The 26,264-nt window shown below is 35.6% G+C and overlaps 1 protein-coding gene across 1 annotated transcript in view; it reads left to right on the forward strand.

Annotated features, from left to right (window-relative positions):
• Nucleotides 1–26,264, forward strand: part of LOC145670660 (lipase member K-like) — an 85,448-nt gene that overhangs the window by 52,002 nt on the left and 7,182 nt on the right. Inside the window, exons 10-12 of the mRNA XM_081739449.1 lie at nt 19,147–19,345; nt 21,354–21,468; nt 24,820–25,063. Of these exons, the coding sequence (XP_081595575.1) occupies nt 19,147–19,345; nt 21,354–21,468; nt 24,820–25,063 (558 nt within the window). The remainder of the gene's footprint in view (nt 1–19,146; nt 19,346–21,353; nt 21,469–24,819; nt 25,064–26,264) is intronic.

The raw sequence follows: 26,264 nt of genomic DNA on the forward strand, positions 1-26,264 counted from the left end.
GATCACTTTAAAAAAAAAAAAAAAAAGCGCCTAAGTCATTAAAAATATTAATTCTAAACTCCACTTAAGTAACGTCGGTATTATTTATCTGCTTTGAAAGTTTGATATTATTGTTACCATTTCTCTTATTTTCTTTCTTTTTTTTTACTTTAAAACATTTGTTTTATTTTTTAAAAAACTTTTGATTAAAATCTTAATTCTGAACTCAGTATTATAATTATGATTTACAGCCTAAGGTGGGCGCGCAAAATTATTCTTTGATGCAATCTGATTGGCTGATTACTTTCAAATTTATGTATAAAATTTAAAAACATTTCAAATCAGTGTAGAAGCTGCAAATATACAATATTTTAACGTGAATCAAAATTTTTATTTTTTATTTTTTTATTTTATTTTATTTTTATTTTTTATTTTTATTTATTTATTTATTTATTTATTTTTGTTCTTTGACAAGGATAAAATGAACAATTAACTACATAATTACCAAAATTTACAATTTTGTACACATTTCAATTTCTCTGATTGGTATTTATTTTTAGATTTGGAGCGAAAATTAATCTATTGTTTAGAATTTGCTTAAAAACAGGTTGTTATTGTAAGGGTTAATAACCAGTAAGAAGGTATTTAAAGAAAAGTATATACCCTGTATACAAGAGACTACTACGTTGTTATTAGGACTGGCTGAAAACAATACACCTGCACTGCAAAATGGAAATTGGATTACTAGAGCCTGTGAAGGAAGAGAAGGAAAGGAAGCGATCAAGATATTCCGGAAACTTGGCAAAGAAATAATAAAATATAATCAATATAAAAGTATACTTAAAAATGGAAGTTTAAAAAGATAAATCTTAGAATTAAAATAAATAAAATTTCATTAATAACACACAAATCATGTTAATCTTACGTGTTAGTGTAAATTAGCACATAGTATTGGCAAATACAAATTTTATTATTATTATTATTATTATTATTATTATTATTATTATTATTATTATTATTATTATTATTATTATATTATTTTATGTTTTACAAGATATAATGATAGTAGAGTGTAATCATTGAGCAGTAGCCGACTTTTTTCTGAAGAAAACATATGACTTAAGTGGTTTTTGGACGGACATGACACATTTTCCCGTCATTTAGGCCTAAACCTAAAATCAGACATTTGTTAAAATTTAGCATGTTGTTATGTACCATTATACATAAAAGATATCGTTCAAATATTTTTCATTAAATGTAGAACCAGAGCGATACTCGTTTTTCGCTTCTCCTGTAAAATTACAAAAAATGACTTAGGTGGAGTTTGGAAACAAGCTCCTCAATTCAATATCAAAATGCTGTTAAATGACATTATTACAAATTGTACAGATATGGTAGTCCGCATTGGCCATGAAAATGAGAGGATGGTCGTGTTGTTCATTTCTCTTGGAAGTGATTTATTGCAGTGGGGAAGAATCTATACTAGGAGAGTTGATCTTTCATGATGATCTGTGCGTCCGGCAATTGCAACAGATTTAGCTCTGGTCGTAGTTACGAGCATCCAAGTCCCGTGCTTTGTGACCATTGCATTGCATAAGGACTCAAAACTAAAAGAAAAATTGCAATGCAAAGGATTCTTGGCGATTCCGAGACGTAAAACGAAAATGAGTATGCGTGGTTTCAAGAATTATCGAAAGAAAATATTTACTCTCTGGAAAGTTCGCATTGTAATACTCCACACGTGATTTGAATTTATAAAAACCAACACATGCTCTTATTTACTAAAGAACGTCTACTAGAACTGCTACAACAAACAAAACAACAACAATCCTCATTAACACTTGCTTATGTAATAGAGGAAAACACCAGTACCACTGCTGCTCAAGAAAGGTATACAACTCCACGCATTGCCTCAATCAACATCAGTTTCAGCTGGTTAACTCTTCTCTCTTGGCTTGCCTGGAGCTTTAAAAGATTTAGCGCAAGCCTCCTAGTTTGCCTAGAGCTCTGAGGCCTCTTTCCTATCCAGCTTTGACTGGAGCTTTGTGCAAACTTAACAACTTTTTCAGTTTCCGTAAAGCTTTGAGAGAATCCTAACAGCAACCACCTAGCTTGCTTGAAGCTTTGTAGTTCTCTTTCTCGCCTGGTTTACCTGGAGCTTTGTGGGAATTCAACCGCTTTCTCAGCTGCCATAGAGCTTTCAGATAATCCTAACAGCAACCACTTAGCTTGCGTGGAGCTTTGTAGTTCTCATTCTCGCCTGGTTTACCTGGAGCTTTGTGGGAATTCAACCGCTTTCTCAGCTGATATAGAGCTTTGAGAGAATCCTAACAGCAACCACCTAGCTTGCTTGAAGCTTTGTAATTCTTCTTCTCGCCTAGCTCGTCTGCAACTTTGCAGAACTCCAGTGTCTCTCTGCTTGCCTGAAGTACTAAAAATCCTAAGACACTTCCACTCATCATGCTTGAAGCTTTGTGAAAACGCTTCCCTTGGCTACCTGAACCTTAGAACCTATTTACCCTAACTAGTTAGTAAATTTTAGTGGTGTTAGGATCACACTTATAATAAATTTATGTTATATTGTTTTATAACAGAAACTTTTTATAATAAAAAGCTTGTTTGAGGAAGCTAAATCTCGTGTAATTTGCTTTAATTTTTACCTTGTTTACACTATTTTAAATGCTTTATTGACCAGGATACTATAAGGAAAACATTGTATGTGCTTGTGAACCTCCGAGGATAATGTTTTGCTAATGCTAAGAAAAGTTGTGTTTATGTGCAATACACAATTTCAAAGTAACATTGTTCTGTCAAATAATGACGATTCATTGTTTAAATAAAGCGTGTAGAGTATATATTATGTGAATAACAGGAAGAATATAATAATGTAGATTAACAAACGAGAGCAAGGAAATATAGGAGCTCAACGCCGTGTTTGGAAGAACTGAACACTTACGAGTATGTACGAGAACGCTCGTATGTTGTGGGTTTACACGTATTCCAATCTGTTCTTAACTAGTCGTGAACTTCGTTTCGCTGCCTCTCCAACACTGAAAGGTACTTTTTTTTTTTTTTTTTTTTTTTACAAAGATAAATTACGTCAGTGACTTTGTTCTGTGATTGATTAGATTAGAGTGTACATACAGTCTTTCCAGTATCGAGACTATTTCAGATGTAGACCTACAGCTTAAGGTGAGTTTCGAACAAGATGAGTTCCCTCCGGTCGGAATCGAATCTCGTTGTCCTGCGCCGAAGATCCTTAACCACTTGCCTTAATAACCCGAGCGTACTCGGAATCCTGTTATGCATAATAATATATAGGATGGCCCAAAAGTAGGTATACACCCCTGCATTGATCAAGTATAATATTCTAGCTTATAGGTTTATTTGCATCGGGTGTTCCGAGCTTAAGTGATAAGTAAAAAAGACATTAAGAACAAATGATAAAGAAAGTAAGTCTACCTGATGGATAAACATAAGAAATGATATAGAAAGTAATGACTTGATCAGTACGGGACTGTATACCTACTTTTGGGCTACCCTGTATTATTAACCCAAGTTTATTCATATGATCCATTACAAAAGTTTGCACTTTTCTGCTAACCCGAGGATGTTTATTACTTGGAATTAATATTGTAGCTAACAGATAACATCAGTGGCGGCACTAGGCTCGTAATATTAGGGGGACAAGAGAAGAGGCAAGAAACAGTATGGGGAGGAGAGGCAACCGCACCTGTTTTGCTTTTATGATTATTATTATTATTATTATTATTATTATTATTATTATTATTATTATTATTATTATTATTATTATTATTATTATTATTATCGTTCGTACATATCATTATTATTCGGGGACGAAGGACGAGGCGAGAAAATATATTGGGGTGGCGTTCGCCCCTCCTCGCCCCCCTGTAGTGCCACCACTAGATAACATGGCTGATACAGTTGAATTGCGTTGGATGTGCTGTCATCAGCGGAAAAGATGCACATTATGAAATCATAAATTTGCGCCAAAACTTCAACGCCAAAAGAGTGTGAATGTATCATCTTGCAACAGAGTGAAAGGCAAAATATAACTAAACAGTGTGCCATGTGCAGCAAAGTACAGTTCATGGAAAGAAGGTTCGTCGTGAATCCAGTATTACTGCCCAGAGTGTAATATAACTCTTCGTGAAACACCATGCTTTCGAGTATACCACACAGTGAGTGACAGAAAGAATGCTGTTTGCGGGCGTGGCTTTCCTGTTACTCCAGAATTTTTGATTTCTTACTCAGTGACCAGTCTCGGACTGGGGGTATAGGGCCCCGGCAGGAACCAGAGATGGCGTGGGTCAATGAAAACTTGACCCACGACCCACCATGACCCACTACCCACCGTGACCCACTCTGACCCACCACCCACCATGAACCACTACCCACCGTGACCCACTCTGACCCACCACCCACCATGACCCACTCTGACCCACCATGACCCACCACCCACGATGACCGACGATGACCCACCACAAACCGTAACCTACTGTGACTCACCATGAACCGCTGTAATCCACTTTGACCTACTCTGACTCACCAAAATCCATCGTCATCAACTCTGAACATGATCCACGGCCTCTTCTGTACTGACTAAAGAGTTTACACTTGTAATAAAACAAGACTGTGAAATTGCCACTAATCGGAGTTAGAATTTCTAGTCAATCGCTCAAGCACCACTCTGTTACAATAACGGTGGATCTGACCTTTACGACATAAAATGGTAAAGCGTTTGTCAGTGAGGAAATCGAAACAGTTCGAGGTGCGGGGAAATTAGTGTGTGCCTAAAATATACTTGTACTAAGAGAGTATTCTTGCAAGTGTTAATTTCTGAACGCATTCCACAAGAAACTTCTATTCGCAGGAAAACATCGATGGAAAAGGTTATGGTTTCTCAGTTTACAGTATTTTTCTCACAAAAGACTTAAAAAATCAGTTGTTCATAGGGTATAAAGGTGCTCGGGTACTCTATGTGAGAGCATCTCCATAAAGTATGCTCATAATTGTAATTTGTGTAATCACTAAAACATCATGTTAAATTTAAGTTACGAATATGCACAATTGCAATTATGAATATTTATTCAAAAGTAGTTTACCTTCTAGTTTATAAAAAGCAAAGAAGAAACTTACTAAAAAATAGGTACAAAGTTGAATAACACAAATAAGCCATTAGTAATACAAGTATACATTTTCCGTAACTCGTAATTTTCCACCTTAAAACAAATCTGAAATCGGATTTATTTCCTGTTGGTAACTTTTTGGTGGTAAGTCATCCGCAGTGGAATGATGTCCATCCTTCAGCCAAGAAATAACTAGCTCGTCTACTTTGAGCTTGTCTAACGGTGGGCCATGAACATTGATGAACAACAAGTTAGGCAATGTTTGAGCACTTAATCTATTTCTAATATCACTCATCTGTAAATTCATAAGGGGAAATCCCCGTTCGCACTCTGTCGTGGAAATTGATAATACTTCTACCCGATTTCTGCAACTTCTCATCAATAATTTACTTGTTAGACTTAAGTCTGATAACGATTTTTCTTGGTCAGGTTTGAAATACTCAGCAAGAAGTATCATCTCTCTATCACCATACAACATCTTTTCCATATCGACCATGTCAGTTGGCAATGTCGTTCCATGTAGAACAGAAACTTCATCTACCACGCCTTTGATAGGGAATCTTGTGAATAAATTATCAATTAAAGCCTGATAAACTGATGATTTCTTATTTGTTTATAAATTTAATTTAAAACAATTACACATGAAGCTTTGATACCATTACCAAGTTTCCTCCCCCGTCTAGAAAGCGAAAGGAAACGAGGTTCCTGGAAAGTGTTCAGAGGTGATCGGGAATTCCCCTCCTTCTTCAACTTCAATTATCACACTGCTGTTTGCCATGTGCCAAATTACGATGAATTTCAATTAAATTATCATAGTATAATTATTTCCTTGTTGAATTATCAATACTTTTCAGTGGAGAAAAGGATGAAATTTCAAAGTTCCAAATCAAAGTAAGTAGACCAACGTAAAGGGGAAAAAAGTGTAAAATTTTCCATACAATTATGCGTACAATCAAAACTTCAAATTTCCGTGTAATTAAGCTTACAGTACAAATTTTATGCCTATTTTTCTCACAACTTTATGGGTTGATTGCCCTGTGCTGAAAGCACTCCATATAATAAACATAAGCTTCAGCAATTATTATAGTAAACAACAATGGATATATGAAGCCAAGCACTGTATTTTTTGTTTCTGATTTTTCTTCTTAAATAACATCGATCGTTTTCGATCATTTTTACAAACCAACTCATTACCAATTTTCCATATATAGAAGGTGCCCCCCCCCCCCCTCATAAAGGAGAATTTATAAAAATGCTAGGACACATTCTGTTTATTTTCAATAAAGAGTTAATACACAGAATTTCAGCTCCGTAAGGTTAACGGCTTGCGAGATACTCATTTTTTTTTTCTCAAAAATTTGGATCCTCACTACCTCCTTAGGATATTATGCATTATAATAAAAGCAATATAACATCCCAATTTGGATTAAGGCATAACTATACACCAAAAGTAATTTCATTTGACTTTGCAATTTGACCGTGATGATCAGGCACAAATAGTTACATTCATTTTTTTATAAATAATTTATGTATTACAGTGATTCAAAAATGTATTTTTTCTAGTAGTTAGCTCCTCTAAAAACTCACAGGTCTCTCAAGCCAAACTGTAGTGTAAATCCTATTGCTATTATTACTATTAAAAATATCGATATCCAAAAGTGCCTGAAGTTCTTTTTTCACTTGGTTAGATATACTCACCTCAGGTAAGTAGACAGAAACAAGTGAAAAAGGAAGGGAAATGAAGGTCTTGAAAGTAAAACGGAGACAAATTTACCAGTCTTCAGAAGATACTGCCAACAATGCAGTGAGCAGAGAGGATCGGTAGATCATACTGAATCGGTGGGTCGCAGTGGGTGGTGGGTCGCAGTGGGTCACGGTGGGTGGTGGGTCACAGTGGGTCACATGATGTTGACCCACGACCAACTGACCCACTCAGAAAACTTGACCCACTTGACCCACCGATCCACTGACCCACTCCATCTGTGGCAGGAACCTCACTTAAAGGGCCCCTCTTCCTTCTGGTAAAAGGCTGACTTTTCTTCATAAAGCTGTCAGCTTCATTTACAGGGTAATGGAGTCCCAGACTGGGGACCTATTCTGTTTTTTAATGGCGTTGCAAAAACTTGTCAAATGACTAACAGAGGGCTCCGGCAGTACTTTATAAAAGTCAATCACATTTCAGCATTCACGGGGCCCCAGTACACATTTAGACAATACGATGCTGGACCCTCATTCTTCATATTGTTGATATATATTCTTACTAGGTCACAAATAAAGGGCCTCAAAGAGGATTTTATAATACTGTTAGCTTCATTCCAATAACTACATTCAATGCTGGGGCTACCGAACTCTAGGAATGGAACAAATTACAACGAGTAGCTATGCTCCACCATAGCAGACATGTTTTATATTACTTTCCATGCTAATCAATATTCTTCATTTAAATACATATAGAGCGGGGCCCAGCAGGGATCACTGCCCTTCTGACCTGGCCAGTCCGAGACTGTCAGTGACCAATTTAACTCATGGAAGTATGGTGCAAAATAAATATTCAAATTGCAACAATGGGGGAGCGGTGGCTCAGTGGTAGAGCGTTCACCTCCGGTGCTTGGGGTCCCTGAGCTTGCACCGTGTGGACTTTGTGGTGGACAAACACCGTGCTTGTGGGTTTTCTCGGGGTTCTCCCACTTTATTCATTCCACCATTTTACTCATGTCTCATCATCACCGTCTCCTTTAGCCTAACCGGCATAAGCGTGGGACGTAAAACTTAAAGATTTCATTTTCATTTCAAATTGTAACAGCACCTACTATAGCAGTTTTTTTTTTCAAGTTTTACTAAGAGAGCTGATTTTGTTCAATATCCTTAGAAAAACGAGTTAACTCGGGATAATTATTTTGAGAGTTTGATAGAGAATTTTATTTAATTTGAACCAAGAATATTAACCTGGTTCGAGTTCTATTTTTCTTTGTGTCTGTATGTTTGAGAGCAACATACAGACAATCTAAAACTATGCAAAATATAATGAGACTTATTATGTATATTGTTTCTAGATAAACGAGTTAACTCGGGTTAATAATAATTTTAGATTTTTTCTTCAAACAGTTGTGACGTCATAGGACCAACAATTATAGATTTTATTCCAAGCACTCTTATTGCCAATATATTACAAAAAATAAATAAAAACTCTGCAAAATAGGTAACACTTTTGTACTGTAAGCAGGGGTAAAAGTGCGGGGGAGCGGGGGGACGTCGTCCCCCCACTTCCAGAAAATACTTGTGGCGCCTCCCACTTTCTAAAAAATTACACTGGGGAAAGATAGGCATGGGGGACTGAGTGACGTCAAGCGTTCCCCTACCTTTTCAGATCCACTTTTACCCCTGACTGTAAGTGTATTATGTAAGGCAAGTAGTTAACCTAATCTTATAGTTGTGAGAAACCTCTTTCTATGCCAATGGCGTATACAAAATTTTATTACGGGGTAAGTCATATCGCTTCAGGAAACATGCATATCTTTGAATGCATATCTTTAATACCGGTATAGTAAATGATGTATTTTTCCATAATATTTTGTTGAAAAAATAAAACTGAAACCAATTCCTTGTGTATGCCATTGGTCTACATAAACATAATTGAGAAAGAGAACATCTCCCTCTTCTACAACTGAAAATTATAGAAGTAGAAAGGCTCCAAGGCTCCAATACCAGAAATGTAGAAATAGAAAGGCTCCAATACCAGGAATGTAGAAATAGAAAGGCTCCAATACCAGGAATGTAGAAGTAGAAAGGCTCCAATACCAGGAATGTAGAAATAGAAAGGCTCCAATACCAGAAATGTAGAAGTAGAAAGGCTCCAATACCAGGACTGTAGAAATAGAAAGGCTCCAATACCAGGAATGTAGAAATAGAAAAGCTCCAATACCTGGAATGTAGAAATAGAAAGGCTCCAATACCAGGAATGTAGAAGTAGAAAGGCTCCAATACCAGGAATGTAGAAATAGAAAGGCTTCAATACCAGGAATGTAGAAATAGAAAGGCTCCAATACAGGAAATGTAGAAATAGAAAGGCTCCAATACCAGAAATGTAGAAGTAGAAAGGCTCCAATACCAGGAATGTAGGAATAGAAAGGCTCCAATACCAGGAATGTAGAAATAGAAAGGCTCCAATACCAGAAATGTAGAAGTAGAAAGGCTCCAATACCAGGAATGTAGAAATAGAAAGGCTCCAATACCAGGAATGTAGGAATAGAAAGGCTCCAATACCAGGAATGTAGAAATAGAAAGGCTCCAATACCAGAAATGTAGAAGTAGAAAGGCTCCAATACCAGAAATGTAGAAATAGAAAGGCTCCAATACCAGGAATGTAGAAATAGAAAGGCTCCAATACCAGAAATGTAGAAGTAGAAAGGCTCCAATACCAGAAATGTAGAAGTAGAAAGGCTCCAATACCAGGAATGTAGAAATAGAAAGGCTTCAATACCAGAAATGTAGAAGTAGAAAGGCTCCAATACCAGAAATGTAGAAATAGAAAGGCTCCAATACCAGGAATGTAGAAGTAGAAAGGCTCCAATACCAGGAATGTAGAAGTAGAAAGGCTCCAATACCAGGAATGTAGAAATAGAAAGGCTCCAATACCAGAAATGTAGAAGTAGAAAGGCTCCAATACCAGGAATGTAGAAATAGAAAGGCCCCAATACCAGAAATGTAGAAGTAGAAAGGCTCCAATACCAGGAATGTAGAAATAGAAAGGCTCCAATACCAGGAATGTAGAAATAGAAAGGCTCCAATACCAGGAATGTAGAAATAGAAAGGCTCCAATACCAGAAATGTAGAAGTAGAAAGGCTCCAACACCAGAAATGTAGAAATAGAAAGGCTCCAATACCAGGAATGTAGAAGTAGAAATTCTCCAATACCAGGAATGTAGAAATAGAAAGGCTCCAATACCAGGAATGTAGAAATAGAAAGGCTCCAACACCAGAAATGTAGAAGTAGAAAGGCTCCAATACCAGGAATGTAGAAGTAGAAAGGCTCCAATACCAGGAATATAGAAGTAGAAAGGCTCCAATACCAGAAATGTAGAAGTAGAAAGGCTCCAATACCAGAAATGTAGAAGTAGAAAGGCTCCAATACCAGGAATGTAGAAATAGAAAGGCTCTAATACCAGGAATGTAGAAATAGAAAGGCTCCAATACCAGGAATGTAGAAATAGAAATGCTCCAATACCAGGAATGTAGAGATAGAAAGAATCTAATACCAGTCTTGATTCGACTACGGTAAGTCCCATAGTTTTGGAGTTATGGAGCTTTAAACTTCATTTTTTCATGTTTTCAGCAGCCTGTAACTCCGAAAGGAAGCATTTGTGTGCCAATATCGGTATAATACTTTTTGTCTTATCTTGGAGATACGAATCACCTCCCAAACGTTGTCGGTGTCGTTTTGAAACACTTTGTATAAAATGAATTTTTACAACTATAGGAGACGGTTTATGAGGAACTTCCTTCGCCCAATGCAGCCCTTGGGTGTGAGTTGTAATAAGGAATCTCCTTCACTCAATGCAGCTACCAGAGATTAGGTAAGGTGGGAACTCCTTTGTTTAAGGCGACTTCAGTAGCACGTGTTCAAGGTTTAGTGACCAGTAATTAACTGATAATTTGGTTTTCTTCTAATTTTGTTTTATAGTTTTTTTTTTTTTTTGAGCTGATTGTTTTAGGGTTCCAGCGACTCGCCTTCATGTCTTCCTTTTTTTTTTGTATCGTTTGCTTTATGGCAAGCGTTTTATAGTTATAATTAGGCCCGTATTTAGAGGAAGTTCGTTTATTATGGAATAGTCGGATAATATGGAATACCTCATTATCTTGTCTGTGATGTGTTGCTTCCAAGCGAAGAGCAAAGGAACTAGTACCTAACGTTCCTATGATGCTCTACAGTCAGTCTCCTTGTGATTGTGACATTCGTTGTGTTGGTAGACGTGAAAATCTGATTTTTCATTCCTGAATACTTTTATAGTTAAGTGTTTTACAACCTGTATTTTCCTACTGAAATATAATAGAACAACAATTCTTTGTTTCCTATGACGTTGGATATACTAAGTGATAGTTTGATAAGCGCCATTATCCTATACGACTTCGAATGCGTTTAACAGCTCTTTCGTTTCCAAGATGGCGTGGAGGGCAATACAGAATACCCGCAAGGAAAGCGTAGTATTCCGTATTCCGTATGGTATTCCGAAAATATCTATCGGTATTGGGCAATTAAACATACATTTATGATGACAACAATGCTAAGTATATTTTTTGTTACAGCAAATTTTCTGCTGATACGAGAGGTGAATTTTGGATCCAGTGTTCATCATGTTTAATATGAGCACACAATGACTGTGCCGATCCTGAAGCAGAGTGATATTTGTGACTTTTGCAAGTAATCACATTTAGTTGTGGCTTGGCATTCATAATTTTCATGTATTGTCACTGTACTCATTGTTTTCAACAGAAAACTCATTTCTTTCCTATATAGCATTCGTATTCCATATTACCCTCCAAAGTGGTTTCTTTACAAATTATAAATTTCGTCAACCCCTGTAACAAACCTTCTTTATGAAGATGTCCATAAATATAGCCAAATATGTAAGGCGTATACTTGTTTTCCTTTTTGTTTCAATGTGCAATTTTGGCTGAGTTACAAACGAAACAAGAATGGTATTCCATAATACCCGAACTTCCTCTACATATTGTGCGTTCTTGTGCTCTAAATAATTTGGCGCTCCCCCCCCCCCTTCCGCAGAGAACGACCAATATTAGAGTTGAATTCATAAATTTTGGGGTCGTTGAGATGAACAGTGACAGTTTTAATTAATTCAAGGTAATACTCCACTCCGCAGCGAAGGGGCAAGATTTTTAAAAGTAATCGAAAACGACAGATATTAGTGTTGAACTCATAGTTTTCGAGGACTCTGTGTTTAACTGTATCAGTTTTTATGATGTTCAAATTCATCCTCACCCCTTGGGGTGGGAGTGGGAGAAGATGAATTTTTTAAAATAATCACATAAGCTAGTTAATTAGTAGCTACTGTAATTTGAGTGAATTAAACACATATTTTCTCGCGCTTGAGTGGGACTATGTGGGTTGCTGGTTTTAAATATTACTGTACTTTATTGTGAATCTTAAGGGGGCAGACTACTAAATATTTTTGAAAAACTAATATTTTTTCTTTTGCCCGTTTTTCGTAAGTGGAAAGAGGTAATAAAATGTAACTTACCACAATAATAGATAATGTTATTCTACACCCGAAAATACGAATCGGAAGAATTTTCAGTGTTGCCATCCATAGAAATTACAGTGTGACCAGAATTTGATTTACTCAAAAATCTAAGCAAAAGCATCGACTAGAAAAATGACCTCAATAGTAATTGATGACTTATTATGCTGTCTATGTATCTTGTTTACTACTTTTTAAATAATGTTTCTATTTATTTTGTAATAATTTATGTAAGTTTTATAAAATAAATACAAATATTATTTAAAAAGTAGTAACAAGGAACATAGACAGCGTGGTAACTCATCAATTACCGTTGAGTTCATTTTTCTAGTCGGTACCTAAACCTAGATTTTTGAGTAACTCAAATTCTGGTCACACTGTAATTTCTATGGATGGCAACACTGAAAAATTCTTCCGATTCCTATTTTCGGATGTAGAATATCATTATCTATTATTGTGCTAAATTACATTTTATTACCTGTTTCCACTTACGAAAAACGGCAAAAGAAAAAATATTAGTTTTTCAAAAATATTTAGTAGTCTGCCCCCTTAAAAAGAAATCCAAAATTTTGCCGCCCCCTAAATTCTGCTGCCCTGTGCTCGAGCACAGAATAGGACTTACCTAAGTACGGGCCTGATTATAACATGTGCTCAAAGAAATAATACACACGGAAATATTGGGATCCTTACAATATTATATTTATTAATGCTTTCATCTAGATTTTGGTTAGGTTTTAGTATATTAAAATACCTTGAAAATTCACGTCTCCCTAGCCCCAGAAAATGTTACTAACCACACCTCTGGTTAATGATACCTATATTGTTCAAGGTAAATTACCAAAAATATTATGGATATTATTAACTTCTTGCCAAAGGGGCAACGCCTTGTACTTAAAAGATCAGTGTTTTTTTTTTTTTTTTAAATTTATTTGTTATCTATAAGTGGCACTTCAAACCCACAATAACATTGCAAATTTACTTTAACAACATTCAAAGGATGACAAAGTAAATTATGCTTATTATTTACATGGAGTTATCTCATTATTTTTTGCTGATTTTTTGTCTACAAGTATCATTGTTATATTTTAGATGACTTAATTAAAATAGAATCAATTGATCAGAGAGTGGGGTGCTTTGATTGTTTATAAAATCCGTAAACAACTCAAAATATTCGCTTCTCATTTTTTTAAAGCATATGTCTTTGATCTTATCACATGAATATTTTATTCCCTTTCATTCAAGGGCAAGTAGATTAGATACCAAGTTCACTTATATTATATAAAAAGGCATTTTCCTAGAAATATCTCACACTCTGAAGAACTGAGTTGATCAGTTCTGAAGGTAGGTTTTCAGTGTTATAAAGTCACTAATTTCTTTAGTTAAGTAGCTTAGCTTAAAATGTTTTAATTTCATTCAAAAGATTGCAGCCTTGTGTAGTAGCTAATGAAAAAAAAAATCATATTTATATCATTTCTATAAGTTTTGGATTTTTATTAATATGCCTCATCTATAGCCGTATCGCTCGCTATATGAACCGCCTTCCAATCACGTGACACCATCGTATGAAGCAGAAGACAGCGCTCTTGTCGTTGGCTGCTGATAACTTCATGTTCTTGAAAGCACTCGGCTGTTGCCTCGTCACGCCAATAAGCGAAGTCCGTACAACCGTAATTGATTGAAAAAATCCAGGAGTGTTCACCAAATTGTTACACAGCATTAACTCCATGTGCTACCAAGACAGCAAGAGTAAAGAAGTATGTTAAGCCAGACCAGGAGTAACAGCGGGGAAAGTATAAAACGTAACATTTATCTTCCTTGAAGCTTTCCGAACGGAAAATATTCCTTATACAAGATGTGATCAAAAAGTACGGTGAATGTGGATGCACAGTGCCATCTATCGATGTCGAATCCATTTTATCTACTAAGCCCAGTAGCCTAAATATTTGGTACAGTCAATGTCGAGTTTGAACGAGTTGTGACATGTTAGTTGGCTTTCAGAGGCAGAAGACTGAGGACGTGTTAACATTGTCTATCGCTCGCCAACATTAAGTTTTGTTCTAAGCTGCAAAAAAGCGCCTAAGAAACTCGTGAAATGTCACAATCAGTGTATAGCGATGGAGCGGTGGCATTGAAGACTGTTTACAAGTGGTATGAATGATTCAAAAGCGGTGAGTTTATCCAAACGCACGAAAATGACGTCCTTGGAGAACTAAGGGTTATTGCTACTCATTGGAATTGATATCGCCAGGGTTAAAGAAGTGGAAATCCCCAACTGAAGAAACAAGTGAGTGTCAAATAGCGAAACTACAGTTGACTCAGAGTTCAAACTTAAAACCGAGAGAAAAGTAAACTGACCAAATATTTCACATTTCTTAAAATGGCTATAATTAACACATTGAAGGCCATGTGAGCCATATATGGCTCACTAAAACTGACCGTGGCTCACATGTTGACTTTAGTTTGGCACTTATATGAGGTCCTACGAAAATTATTATATTTTCTTTTTCAATACGATATTTTGAGTTAAGTGTGTGACTATATTGCATGCACTTTAACTTTTCGAATTAGGCATCCATATCCAGGGAAAATATGTGAAAATGTTAACTTGCTGAAAATGAGAAAATGCAACTTGTTTGGGCTTTTATTCAGCTGTGGTACTTCGCATTTTAGAATTTAGCATATTCAAATAATACATACCTAGAGACCTCAATGTTGAATATTCCAAGTTTTTGAACCAGATCTGGCTCCTGGCGGGAAAAAATGCGTGAGCCACATATGGCTCACGGGGCCCCAGAGGAACAATTTTACGTCTAGGCTCTGTGAGCGATATGTGATTGAGATGAAAAACATGGAAATTGACACTTTTTAGTTAATAATACACTATTACATATCATTAAAATTGTAAATATATATATATATATATATATATATATATATATATATATATATATATATATATATATATATATATATATATATATATATTAATTTTATGCAACAATGTATTATTTATTTTAAAAAGTGTCAATTTTCTTGTTTTTCATGTGAACCAGATAGGCTCACAGGGCCTAGACGTAAATTTGTTCCTTTGAGAACCCGTGAGCCATGTGTGGCTCACACTTTTTTTCCCGCCAGGAGCCAGATCTGGTTTAAAAGAAAACTTGGAATATTGAATATTTAGGTGTCTACGTACGTATTATTTGAATATCACTTCGTGGCCTGGTGGTGACCATAAGGCAAACACGTTGGTGCCACGGTCCAGCCTCAAAAATGACCATGGACATTCAAGGTGTTAACATACTGAAAAGTATCCGAATTGTGTGATTATTGGCAATGTTAATGGTTAATTAGTTATCGTTTATGTGATGCGATATTAAACTTTTGTTGTGTAGCACTTTTTGTCTTTAAGCAAAATAAACAAAAATTGATGAATCATATGAGTTTTTTAAAAAAAATCGACCTAATATCGGATAGTAGACATACGTAATAATACCAGATCGGAATTGAGATGGGGAATGGGAATGTCAATAAAATTAGATGTATTACAAAACGGCTATTTATTATTACAAACTGGTAAACTTACTATTGAAGTTGTGTATTACTATCGTTACGCAATGTTACAAAATGGCTACTTGGTTTTACATATAGCTACCATTAGCGTAATTTACTCTTTAGAAGTATCACACACGTATGTCTTCCAGTTACCATTGTCGGTACCTAATTCATGTGCCCATCAGAGACAATGGGTGCATCATTACCACATCACAAAATTATACAAAAAGGTTATAAATCCTGCCAAAATTCGTATATCCAGATGATTTATAATCCAAACATTTGATACTTGGCAGGGCTAATTATTCAATGAAGGTATCACACAGAGAAGAGTAACCATACTATCAAAACAAAACTTTATTTAGAGCAACCATAATATCGTGTTATAGAACACTCAACTATCTTATATTTTTATAATAAATTAGTATGTTGTACTTACTCGGTGGCTAAGATATGAAAAGAAAAGGATAATTTGGCTGCTCTACTAAAAACTTCTGTTCTTGAAACTGATAAATGTCATCTTACTTATCAATAAACGCATAGTATCTTCGACATTACAATTTACCATGGAACTCAGGCAAAATAACACAGTTCTAATTTAGTGGCAGGTGACAGGAAGCAGCACTTATATTGGGAGGTTCGCGAGTATCTGATATTAGACTGGTATCCAATATTCGGTCGGCTTATCATAGTAGACCCTTCCTATCGCTTTTGGTTACAACAAAGGGGTACGTTTTGAAGTGAAACCTGTTCTTCGGAAGTTGAATCCATTTCAAAATCAGTTTCTCGCTATCTCTGACAATTTTACCTCTATAGAAATTATTGAAACCGGAAGCTGTACTCGTTTTCGTTACCTCGGTTTGGATAGAAGAATAAGAGCTAAGATGGCATCTATTCTTAGAATCCATATCAAAATGCAGTTAGTCGTCTTTCATCAGTGCTGAAACCAGAAATGGCAAATTTTAATCATTTTCAGGATAAATAGAGGAATAAATGTTGAGATCATAAATCTATATCACAAAACTATTTCTCATTTCTCACTAGTTCTTATTGCTCTTGCTCTACTGAGATTGACATTAAAACCGGAAATGGTAGTAGATTTTAGTAGCCAATAGAATGAAGAGATAGTGGTGGAGAGATGAAATCCGTTCTCGAGACGCGGAATCTATTTCAAAAAATCACTTCTCCGCTATCGATGACATTTTTTGTTCAACGACGATTAACGTTAAAATAGGAAATGGTTGACTTTTGCCACTTTCGGTTTAAGTAGTGAGTTAATAGAGGGTATGGAATATATCCTTGGTACACTGAATCCATAAAAATCTTGCTATCATGTACCGTTTTCGATCTGGTATCTTTTGACACAGAGATTGCCAGACAAACAAAGCCATACTATAAGATTTCCCATATTTATGGAAGTTCGGAAGTATAAAAACAAAATTACTTCATCTTTGGCAATATGGCATATATTTAACGCATATGTACAATCTGGTTCCATCTTTATTTTAGAATTGTTTCCTCTGGACTGCAGCCCGTCTAACCGATCATCATGAGGGGTCTTCTAAAGGTAGTTTCCTGCTTGCTGCTGCTCAACCAAGCATTGGGATTCCCAAAGGCAAAGGATGAAATTCCTGATGAAGAAAAGACAGTGGTAAGTGTTTTAACTGAAGAACAAATTGGTACAAGTAATCTACAAACTTATTTCAGAAAAATTCAAAACTATCGGTTATTGGCAACGAATTATATAGTTTTTAGCATTATTAAGAAATCTATTAGTTTGCAACTCATTTACATATCAAAATATCATACTTTTTATACCAGTAGAACTTCAAAATAATAAATAAAAGGAAAGTTAATTCAGTTTTTATTGTAAGTAAAACACAATAGTACTGGAAGTGGAGAAGATAGAGATTATTTCGAACCATTTTTCCTGGCAAAATGGGGCATATTTGAGTTGCTAGGGAAAACAATAGATCCACGTGCCAGGAGAGAAATCAAGATAAAGTGGCGGTGATAACGATTACTGACAGTCACAAATCGAGAACGTGTAATAAAAAGACAGCCAGATACCAGGGCGTTACTAAGTATGTGGTTAATAGAAAGAATCACGTACGTCATTAATGAGAAAAGAAATTTTGAAGAAATCATGGAACGAAACGTTCACTGTTGCGAAGTAACCCATTTTATGCCTAATTATAGGTATTTTCACAGTGCTAAGCCAATAAAAATGTAGTATAGCTATTACATCTAATTATGGCTAATTCTCCATTGAAAATTCCTAATTTCTAGCCATTTGTGTTTCGTAGTTATTGAACTCTTTTTCAGTTAAAACTTCTCTAAAATTGGTATTCTGATAATCCTTCTCCTCGTTGTAGTATTTATACATAATGACTGGTAATTCGATGCATTCCTTGTAACGGGATATTATAGCACTTCTTTAAAATATTTTCACCTATATGAACCTGGGGTCGCAAATCAATAGTTTTTGAGTAATTTGCACATGTGTGATTTCTTTGAAATTTGACAGCTAACGAGAGGTGGGCGAGAAAGTTTTAACCCGACCCAAATCCACATATCGTAGAGCGATGGAATTTTATGTGTAATCCAGCATATCTATGCAGGTCATGTGGTAATGAACAGCTTGTACCTCTGCACTATTGCTGTGTTATAGGTCCAAACGTGAAGTAAGGTGTAGTGGTCCAAAATGCATTACTGCACCTCAGAAGGCAGTTCGACAACATCACAGAAGTACTCTCCCCCTAGGAAATGACTGCATGTTTGGGAAGAGGTGGAATAAAGATATGTGCGGTCAAGAGAAAATGCGAACTATGACGCATTTCGTACCTAGGGTCGTGCATCTGTCTGGCTAACATTCGAGCAGTGGACGCGTGCGTTCTTTTCACAAGAAGAACCCCCCTTCTTCTGGATAAACTTTTCAATGAAAGTACAGCAATAGTGTTACTCCGATTGTTTTCTTGCCAGCTTCAGTTTCAGCCATATAAGTTTATTTCTATCTTCTTGTATTTCTATACTTTACTTCGGCTTCGTTACAATGATGGTACTTATACATGTCAATTCTATTCCTCCGATACGATGGCACTCTCCCTGATTTTCCTTACTTTAAACAATTCAAATTCTTCACAGACATTTCATGAACGTAGAAACTAGGAGTAAATCATTCTCTTGCTTCTTTATTTACAAAATAGCCTCAATTGATTGAGAAGTTTGGCTACCCTGCTGAGATTCATCACGTCACGACAGAAGATGGCTACATACTAGAAATGCATCGAATCCCTTACAGTCCAAAGTCCCCTGCAGCGGAGGGAAAACCTGTTGTATTGATGGTCCACGGATTACTGTCTAGCTCTGCAGATTGGATAATTGAAGGTCCAGGAAAAGCATTGGGTAAGTTAACAAGCATTTTGCCAAGACTTCGAACCATTGGATGCTTTCAAAATTATTTTTGTACTTAATTCCCGAGTCACTTCTAATAAGGAATGTTGTTATTCAGGAATGATCAATCATAACATTTGGTTGCTGAGTCATTACTTAATAACAAGGTTAGAATACTGAACTGATCAGTAATTTTGGTGGCTACAGAGTTACTACTTAATAACAAAGTTAGAATATACCCAGGATCGTCTCTACCGTATGTGTAACACGCGCATTTGTAAGGGACGGCAAAATCTGTCATAACTATATTATTTAAAATATTTCCTGTTGGAAACAGACTTCATGTTGGTTGTAGTTAAATTTATTAAGCTGACCTTCTATTTGAATACTACTTTCATAAATCATGTTTTGGTCGCATTAGTTTAAGGTCACATGAACAGTACTAAAGCAAAGGATCAAACGAATCACAGCATAAATTGCTTGATTGCTGTCAACTACAAGAATTCAGTTCTCGAACAGAAGCGAACACCTATTCCATTTAGTTAGTTATCATAGTTTTAATATGAAAACTAGTCTTGTCTTTGTCACAAACAAGTTCCTTATCGTTGTGGTGGAAACAAGTTTATATATACATAAATTTCTTAACAGAAAAGAAAAATCAAGAAATAAAGATAAAAGAACTCGTTGCACTGGAATTACAAACTGATATATTGAGATTGAAGCTCGATATTGAATTCTATAAAAAGAATTACCGTCTTTCCTCTGTAAGTGTGTTTGCTTTATCTGATACTAACATAATAGATTATTATTTGAAAAACAGACACAACGAAATTTTATTTGTAGTGTTTAGATCTTTCTGAGTGGGAGTGCTCTTTCCCTTCCCTTTGTTCTTCATGATGGGATACCATACTTAAAATCATGGCTTTTAAGATTTGTTCTTTCTGGAGGAAAGGGTGGGGGAGGAAAATTATGCCATTGCATGGGTCGGCAAGTTGCCTATCGCCAGCCCGGAATATGAGACTAATTAATAATAGCATTCCTGATTGCTGAATTACTAATTAATAATAAGATTGGAAAGCTGAACCGATCAAAATAAGATTCGTGGTTGTTTACAGATTCGTTACTTGAGTAACAAGATTAGAATACTGAAATGATCAGTCGTAACAGCCATAATTCATTAATTACAACAACAGTGTTACTCAGCGAAGATCAAAACGTAATTTGGGACAAGGTATAGATACCACCGAAGTCTCTCCCATATGTTGTAATTGCAATGTTTGCCTGTCACTGTCTGTAAAAAGACTTAGCCACAAAGAAAATTACGGTAATGCAATCGGATTGCCGAATAAGATGGCCAAGCATGCTTCTTCTTCTTTTTCCTACTATCTTGGCCTGTCGTCCTTTATTAGTTTCCTTTAGTAAATCTTTATTTCTTTTCTTTTCGGTCTGTACTGTGTATACTCATGTCCAAAATTATTGTCGCATGTCTATAAATGTGTTGTTGTAGGAATATAATTTGATAACAAATTCGCCCGTTATTTCTTATAATGTTAGTATATGTATAATCAGCAAAGACATGTATGTGGCAAATTTCATATCAAAAGAGAAGTAAATAAGAACAATAAAACGAAAATAAAACTTTCTTGTCCATTTAGCAACATTTTGTTTTACTCATTCTAATTTTCGTATTTAAAATTCTTTTCCGATGAAATTTACCACAAACATACATTTCTCTATTATACACATAGTACCAGTATTAAAAGTACCCTGCAAAATCATTATCAAATTTTATTTTTACAAGAAGGCAATTATAGATATGCGACAATCATTTTGGACATGAGTATACATTATTCTGCGCAAACACCACATTTCATAGACACGATATTAGAAAAAAAATATTTGATTCTTACATTATTAAATACTGTCATAAACTTAAGGAAGTTTATGGTAGGTTATATATCTTTGTATTTTTCGCAACGTGTGAAGAATTTCGTTTTATTTATTTGTTTATTTCTTTTAGCCTTCCTCCTTTCTGACCTTGGTTATGATGTGTGGATGGGTAATGACAGAGGAAACTTCTATTCCAAAAATCACACAACACTGAATCCTAGCCAAGACAAATTCTGGCATTTCAGGTAAAAAAATACTCTATTCTTAACTATGTTTATATAGTTTGATTTTTCTTTTGAGTTTCTTTTAAGTAGTTAATATAGAACATTTATGTGACATGTAGTTTTTTGGAAGATTGTATTATTTCTTTAAAACCAAGTTACCAATTCATATATTAAAATGATAGATTGATATGTTTGTTGTCAAGTAAACTTTATATGTTTATGGACGTTTATATGTTTGTGACCAATTCTTTTGACAATGATATCTTGGAAACCACAAGCTCTAGAAAGATGCCGTTTACACTGATCGATTGCAAATTTTGTGTAGATTGTTCAGCTCTAATTGAATATTTAAAAAATGGTAGTTATTTCTTTATTACATTTTTAGGGGTACACTAGAAGTATTCGGATTTTAAAAAGCAGCATATCCTATGAATTCTACACTCCAACACAACATAGTAGTATACAGTGATTGTATATCTCTCAGGTGTTCGTTTCATGGGCAAATGATAATGAAAAACGAAGGATAACCATTTCTCCACTCTAAGTTGGATCCTTATTGTTTGGAGCGTTATGTCCAATGAACACCATATGTCACTGACATTATAATTAATTCTGTTTGTAATATATTCGCTTATAACATACTGCATGCAAGAAGAAAGAAAACACTGGTCATACATGAATTAGAAACTCCAACCGGAAGAGGCTCAAATCTTGCAAACAGTGTGAGATATTAAAAATAATCGGAAAATCTCCACTTTATGGTACCCCTTGCCGACTTTAATCAACACGTCTTTCACTTGTGTCTGTAAAGGAACATGTACAGATGTTTTGAGGAATGACAAGGAGATTCATGCTCATATGTGAATGATGCTCTGTGTAGAGAGCGCAGATTCAGCTAGTGTTCCTTTAAAATAATGTAATTAGGTATAATTGGTGCACCTTACGAGTGTGAAAGTAGGGCTTAAATGACAAACAACTCAAAGATTAAGAGTTGGTACAGTAATGAATCTTCGTAAAGAGTCAGTTACCAGGTTACTGATGCGAACCGATAAATGAGCGGCAACTTCGTCATTGGGCGCCATAACGCATCAGAAGCTTAATCCTGTTAAAAGAAAAAAAAGAAACAGTTATTAATTTATTTAAATCTTTTCAAATCATTCAAAGGGGAGTACGACAAGAATGTTGTCTCTGGCCAACAATATTGAGTATCTATCTAGAAGAGATAATGAAAAAAAGAGCTGCATAATAAAGACGGCATTTCGGTAGGAGGTAGAATGATTAGATGTACACGGTTTCCAGACACTTGTGCCGGATTCTGAAGAGAAAATCAATAAGATGTTAGGGAATGGATGGATATGTTGGATAAATGGATGAATAGATGTTAGGAATGTTAGGATGAATGGTTGTGAAGAATATGGGATGAAAATAGGTGTTAGGAACACACACACACAAAAAAAAACATGATGATTGGAACGAAGCAGTAAAAGTCAAATACAGAAATAGGAGGGGAGAAAATAGAATAAGTGACTAGTTTTCGATCTGGGTAGTAGTACGCGTATTAGTGATGATATGAAATGGGAGTGTGAAATAACAATAAGGATAGGAATGGCGAAAGAAGCCTTTAGGAGGAAGAAAAGTGTATTTTTTGGGACCTTGAATAAAAAGTTGAGAAAAAAGACTCATAAAATGCTTCGTGTGCGATATTGTACTGTATGGGGCAGAAATATTGACTTTAAGCAAAAATGATGAAAAATAACTGGAAAGTTTCGAAGTATGAGTGTTTGGAAAAATGGAGAGAATTAGATAGGTCGAGTGGAAAACGAATGAGAGGGTGTTAGAAATTTTGCAGAAGGAAAGAACAATTTTAAGTATTATTAAGAAGTGGAAGAGAAACTGGTTGGGACATTGGCTAAGAAGGAGCTGTATGATGAGGGAGGTGCTAGAGGGTATGGTGGCAGGAAAGGGAGGGAGGTAACAAAGAAGGCTACAATTAATGAACGATATCGAAACAGAAGAATCATAGGTTAACATGAAGAGCTTAGCAGAAGACCGTGGAACGTAGAAGCATCTCAGTTGCTGCAAGCGACCTGCCAATACTGGCAGAATACTTATGATGATGATGATGATGACGATTTCCAATCAATAATGATCAAATTTATTAATGACTAGCTTATAGAGGATTTAATTACTTTGAAAGTACTTTCTCTGTCACTCGTTTTACTCATAAGGATACCTATTATCACTTACATATCAAAACACATTTTTCCTTACTCTCACATTTTACATATAGTCTCCTATACATACTTCTTGCTCTTCCTCCAATCATATTAGCTACAACAACTAATGTCCTAGATTCGGAAAATCTTCTTATTTTCATACCTACTAACTATACGCCAACGAAACTAATGGCAAATGTATAGCGTAAAACAGGTACTATTTCTCGACAACCAACCTATTGTGTAGGTTACTGAATTGCAGTTCCGATATAAGTGTCAAATATTTTTAAAGCATTTTTCGGGAAATTTTTGGGGACATTTTTCCCAATTTCCCCTGAGTATAGGAGCCTCGAAGGTTCAGTGGTAGAGTACTCATGTCTGGGGTATTGAGTCTTTGGTTTGATCCCACCTCGCTCCAAATGAACCGATTACTCAGCAAAAAACAAACATATCCCCATTTCATAATATTTGCAGGAGAGGCAAAAAAAACTGAAGAAAATTAACTTTACGATATTTCCACCGTAACATGAAAAATTGAAGGCATCGCGATGCCCACTGTTATTGAGTGAACAAGTGTCATTTCGGTGCTAAACGATGCATTGGTTGATCTATTACAAACCATTATCGTCAAAAGAAAGGAAATGTGTAAATGTTGAACATCTTTTGCTATCTGCAGTAAGCGATTCAAATGGCTTTGTGGTGAACAAATAATGTATGCATGGGTTTTCTTGGGTTCTCTTACTTTCTTCATTCGACCATTTAATTCATCAGCGGCTCTCTTAGCCTCGGTGCATAATTATAGGATTAAAACAGAAATTTCATTTGATTTCACGAATTTATGGATACATGACACACACATATGATGTCGTTCAAAAGCCTGATATAGTGTAAATACAATTATGTACATACTATGACTCTAAGATAATTACAGTAAGAGCATCAGCCTCCTAAGTAAAGTCTAAAATATTCTTTAAAATTTGTAAGTTTTAATACTTTATGGATACGATAGTACGTAGTGTACTATTATTTGGTTTCTGATATTATTTGTTGTCTTCCAAACAAAGTGGTGAAAGATATAGGAAAGACATAACAGCCCTTAAAGATTCTTAGGTTTAAAGACAATACTTAAAAAATGATTCTTTAATATACATTTTAGTTGGCACGAAATTGGAATCTACGATATTGCATCTGAAATCGACTATGCTTTGGCTCAAACTGGACAACAGAAACTGCACTACATCGGACACTCAATGGGAACCACGGCCAGCTTTGTGTTGTTGTCTGAGAAGCCAGAGTATAACGATAAAATCAAGGCATCACTTCATCTTGCACCAGTCGCCACATTGACTCACACTACTAGCCCAGTTCGACTTCTAGTTCCGTTCTTAAGCGAACTCTCAGTAAGTATGACCCGGTTATTATATTTTTAATATTCAAATATTGTCTAAACATACTAGGAACAATATTAAAATACTCGTCACTTTGGTAGTAAGAGGCAGGTCCAGAAATTGAGGATATAAAGGTTAGTGCTAATTCAAAAACTATATTTGCCAAAATATCTACTACAACGTACATTTAGTGATACAAAGGTTACTTTTCGACGTAATTGCCGGCATTACCCAAGTCATAGCACTAGGTCCTGTATCCCACAGTCACATGATTCTAGACTATATTTCTAGAATCGTATTTCTACTTCGTTCTTGATCTCTTCATTGTCGTGGAAATCCGACATAAGATGTTTTCATAAACGAGAACAAGTGCTTTGTGAATATTCGCTGGGCGCTTACCTTGTGCTTAGAGGAAACATATGACGGAGTGCATTTCACATTTGACAGGATTCTGTAATGGAGCAAACATTGTAAACACGTGTTACTCTCACTAGATTTCAGGTAGGAATGAGAAACAGCCGCTCCAGAGGGAAGTGGAAGACTGACAGTGAAAGCCAGTATAACTACTGAGGCACGAAAATTTTACTTGTCTGCCTACATGTGTTGTAAACTTATTTTTCATAACGCCTCGCAACATATAATACATTAATAAATAACGCAATTTACTTGCACATGATACTACTAAGAAGAATACTGACAATATTCTATGCTGTTGTTTTGACTAAATTAACGACTGGCATAGCCATGTGGTCTGAAACTTAAGCTGAAATTTACTTATGTCCAGCGTAAATTCGAGTCCCGACTAGTGTTTGGGTATTTTTGTTTGCTATCCAGTGGTGACTTAGGAGCGACATGTGTATCAAAAAGAAAGAATAAACGTTGAAAAAATAATGTAAATTTAAAGTTTATTTTAAAAATAACTATCACGTGTGCCTTTAATAGTACTGTTCAGGCTTGATTCCACACCAGGGGATGTTCGAGAACGTTACAGAATACGTTCCGCAAAAACCAAGGATCTTATAAAATAGAGGATCTGCCCTTACAACAAAATCTTGAAGTCACACGTCACAGTTTTGCCACCCGTACTCTGCCCAGTCCGCCCAATAAGATCGCAATGTTTTGAGCCAACAATCATGGTGGAAACGAAAGTAACCAATCAGACGATGGCGAAAACGAAAATAGCCAATCACACTTGCTGATGCTCGGTTGTTTT

Source organism: Thermobia domestica, chromosome 14 (genome assembly GCF_964235325.1).
Source record: "Thermobia domestica chromosome 14, izTheDome1.hap1.1, whole genome shotgun sequence".
NCBI lineage: Eukaryota > Metazoa > Arthropoda > Insecta > Zygentoma > Lepismatidae > Thermobia > Thermobia domestica.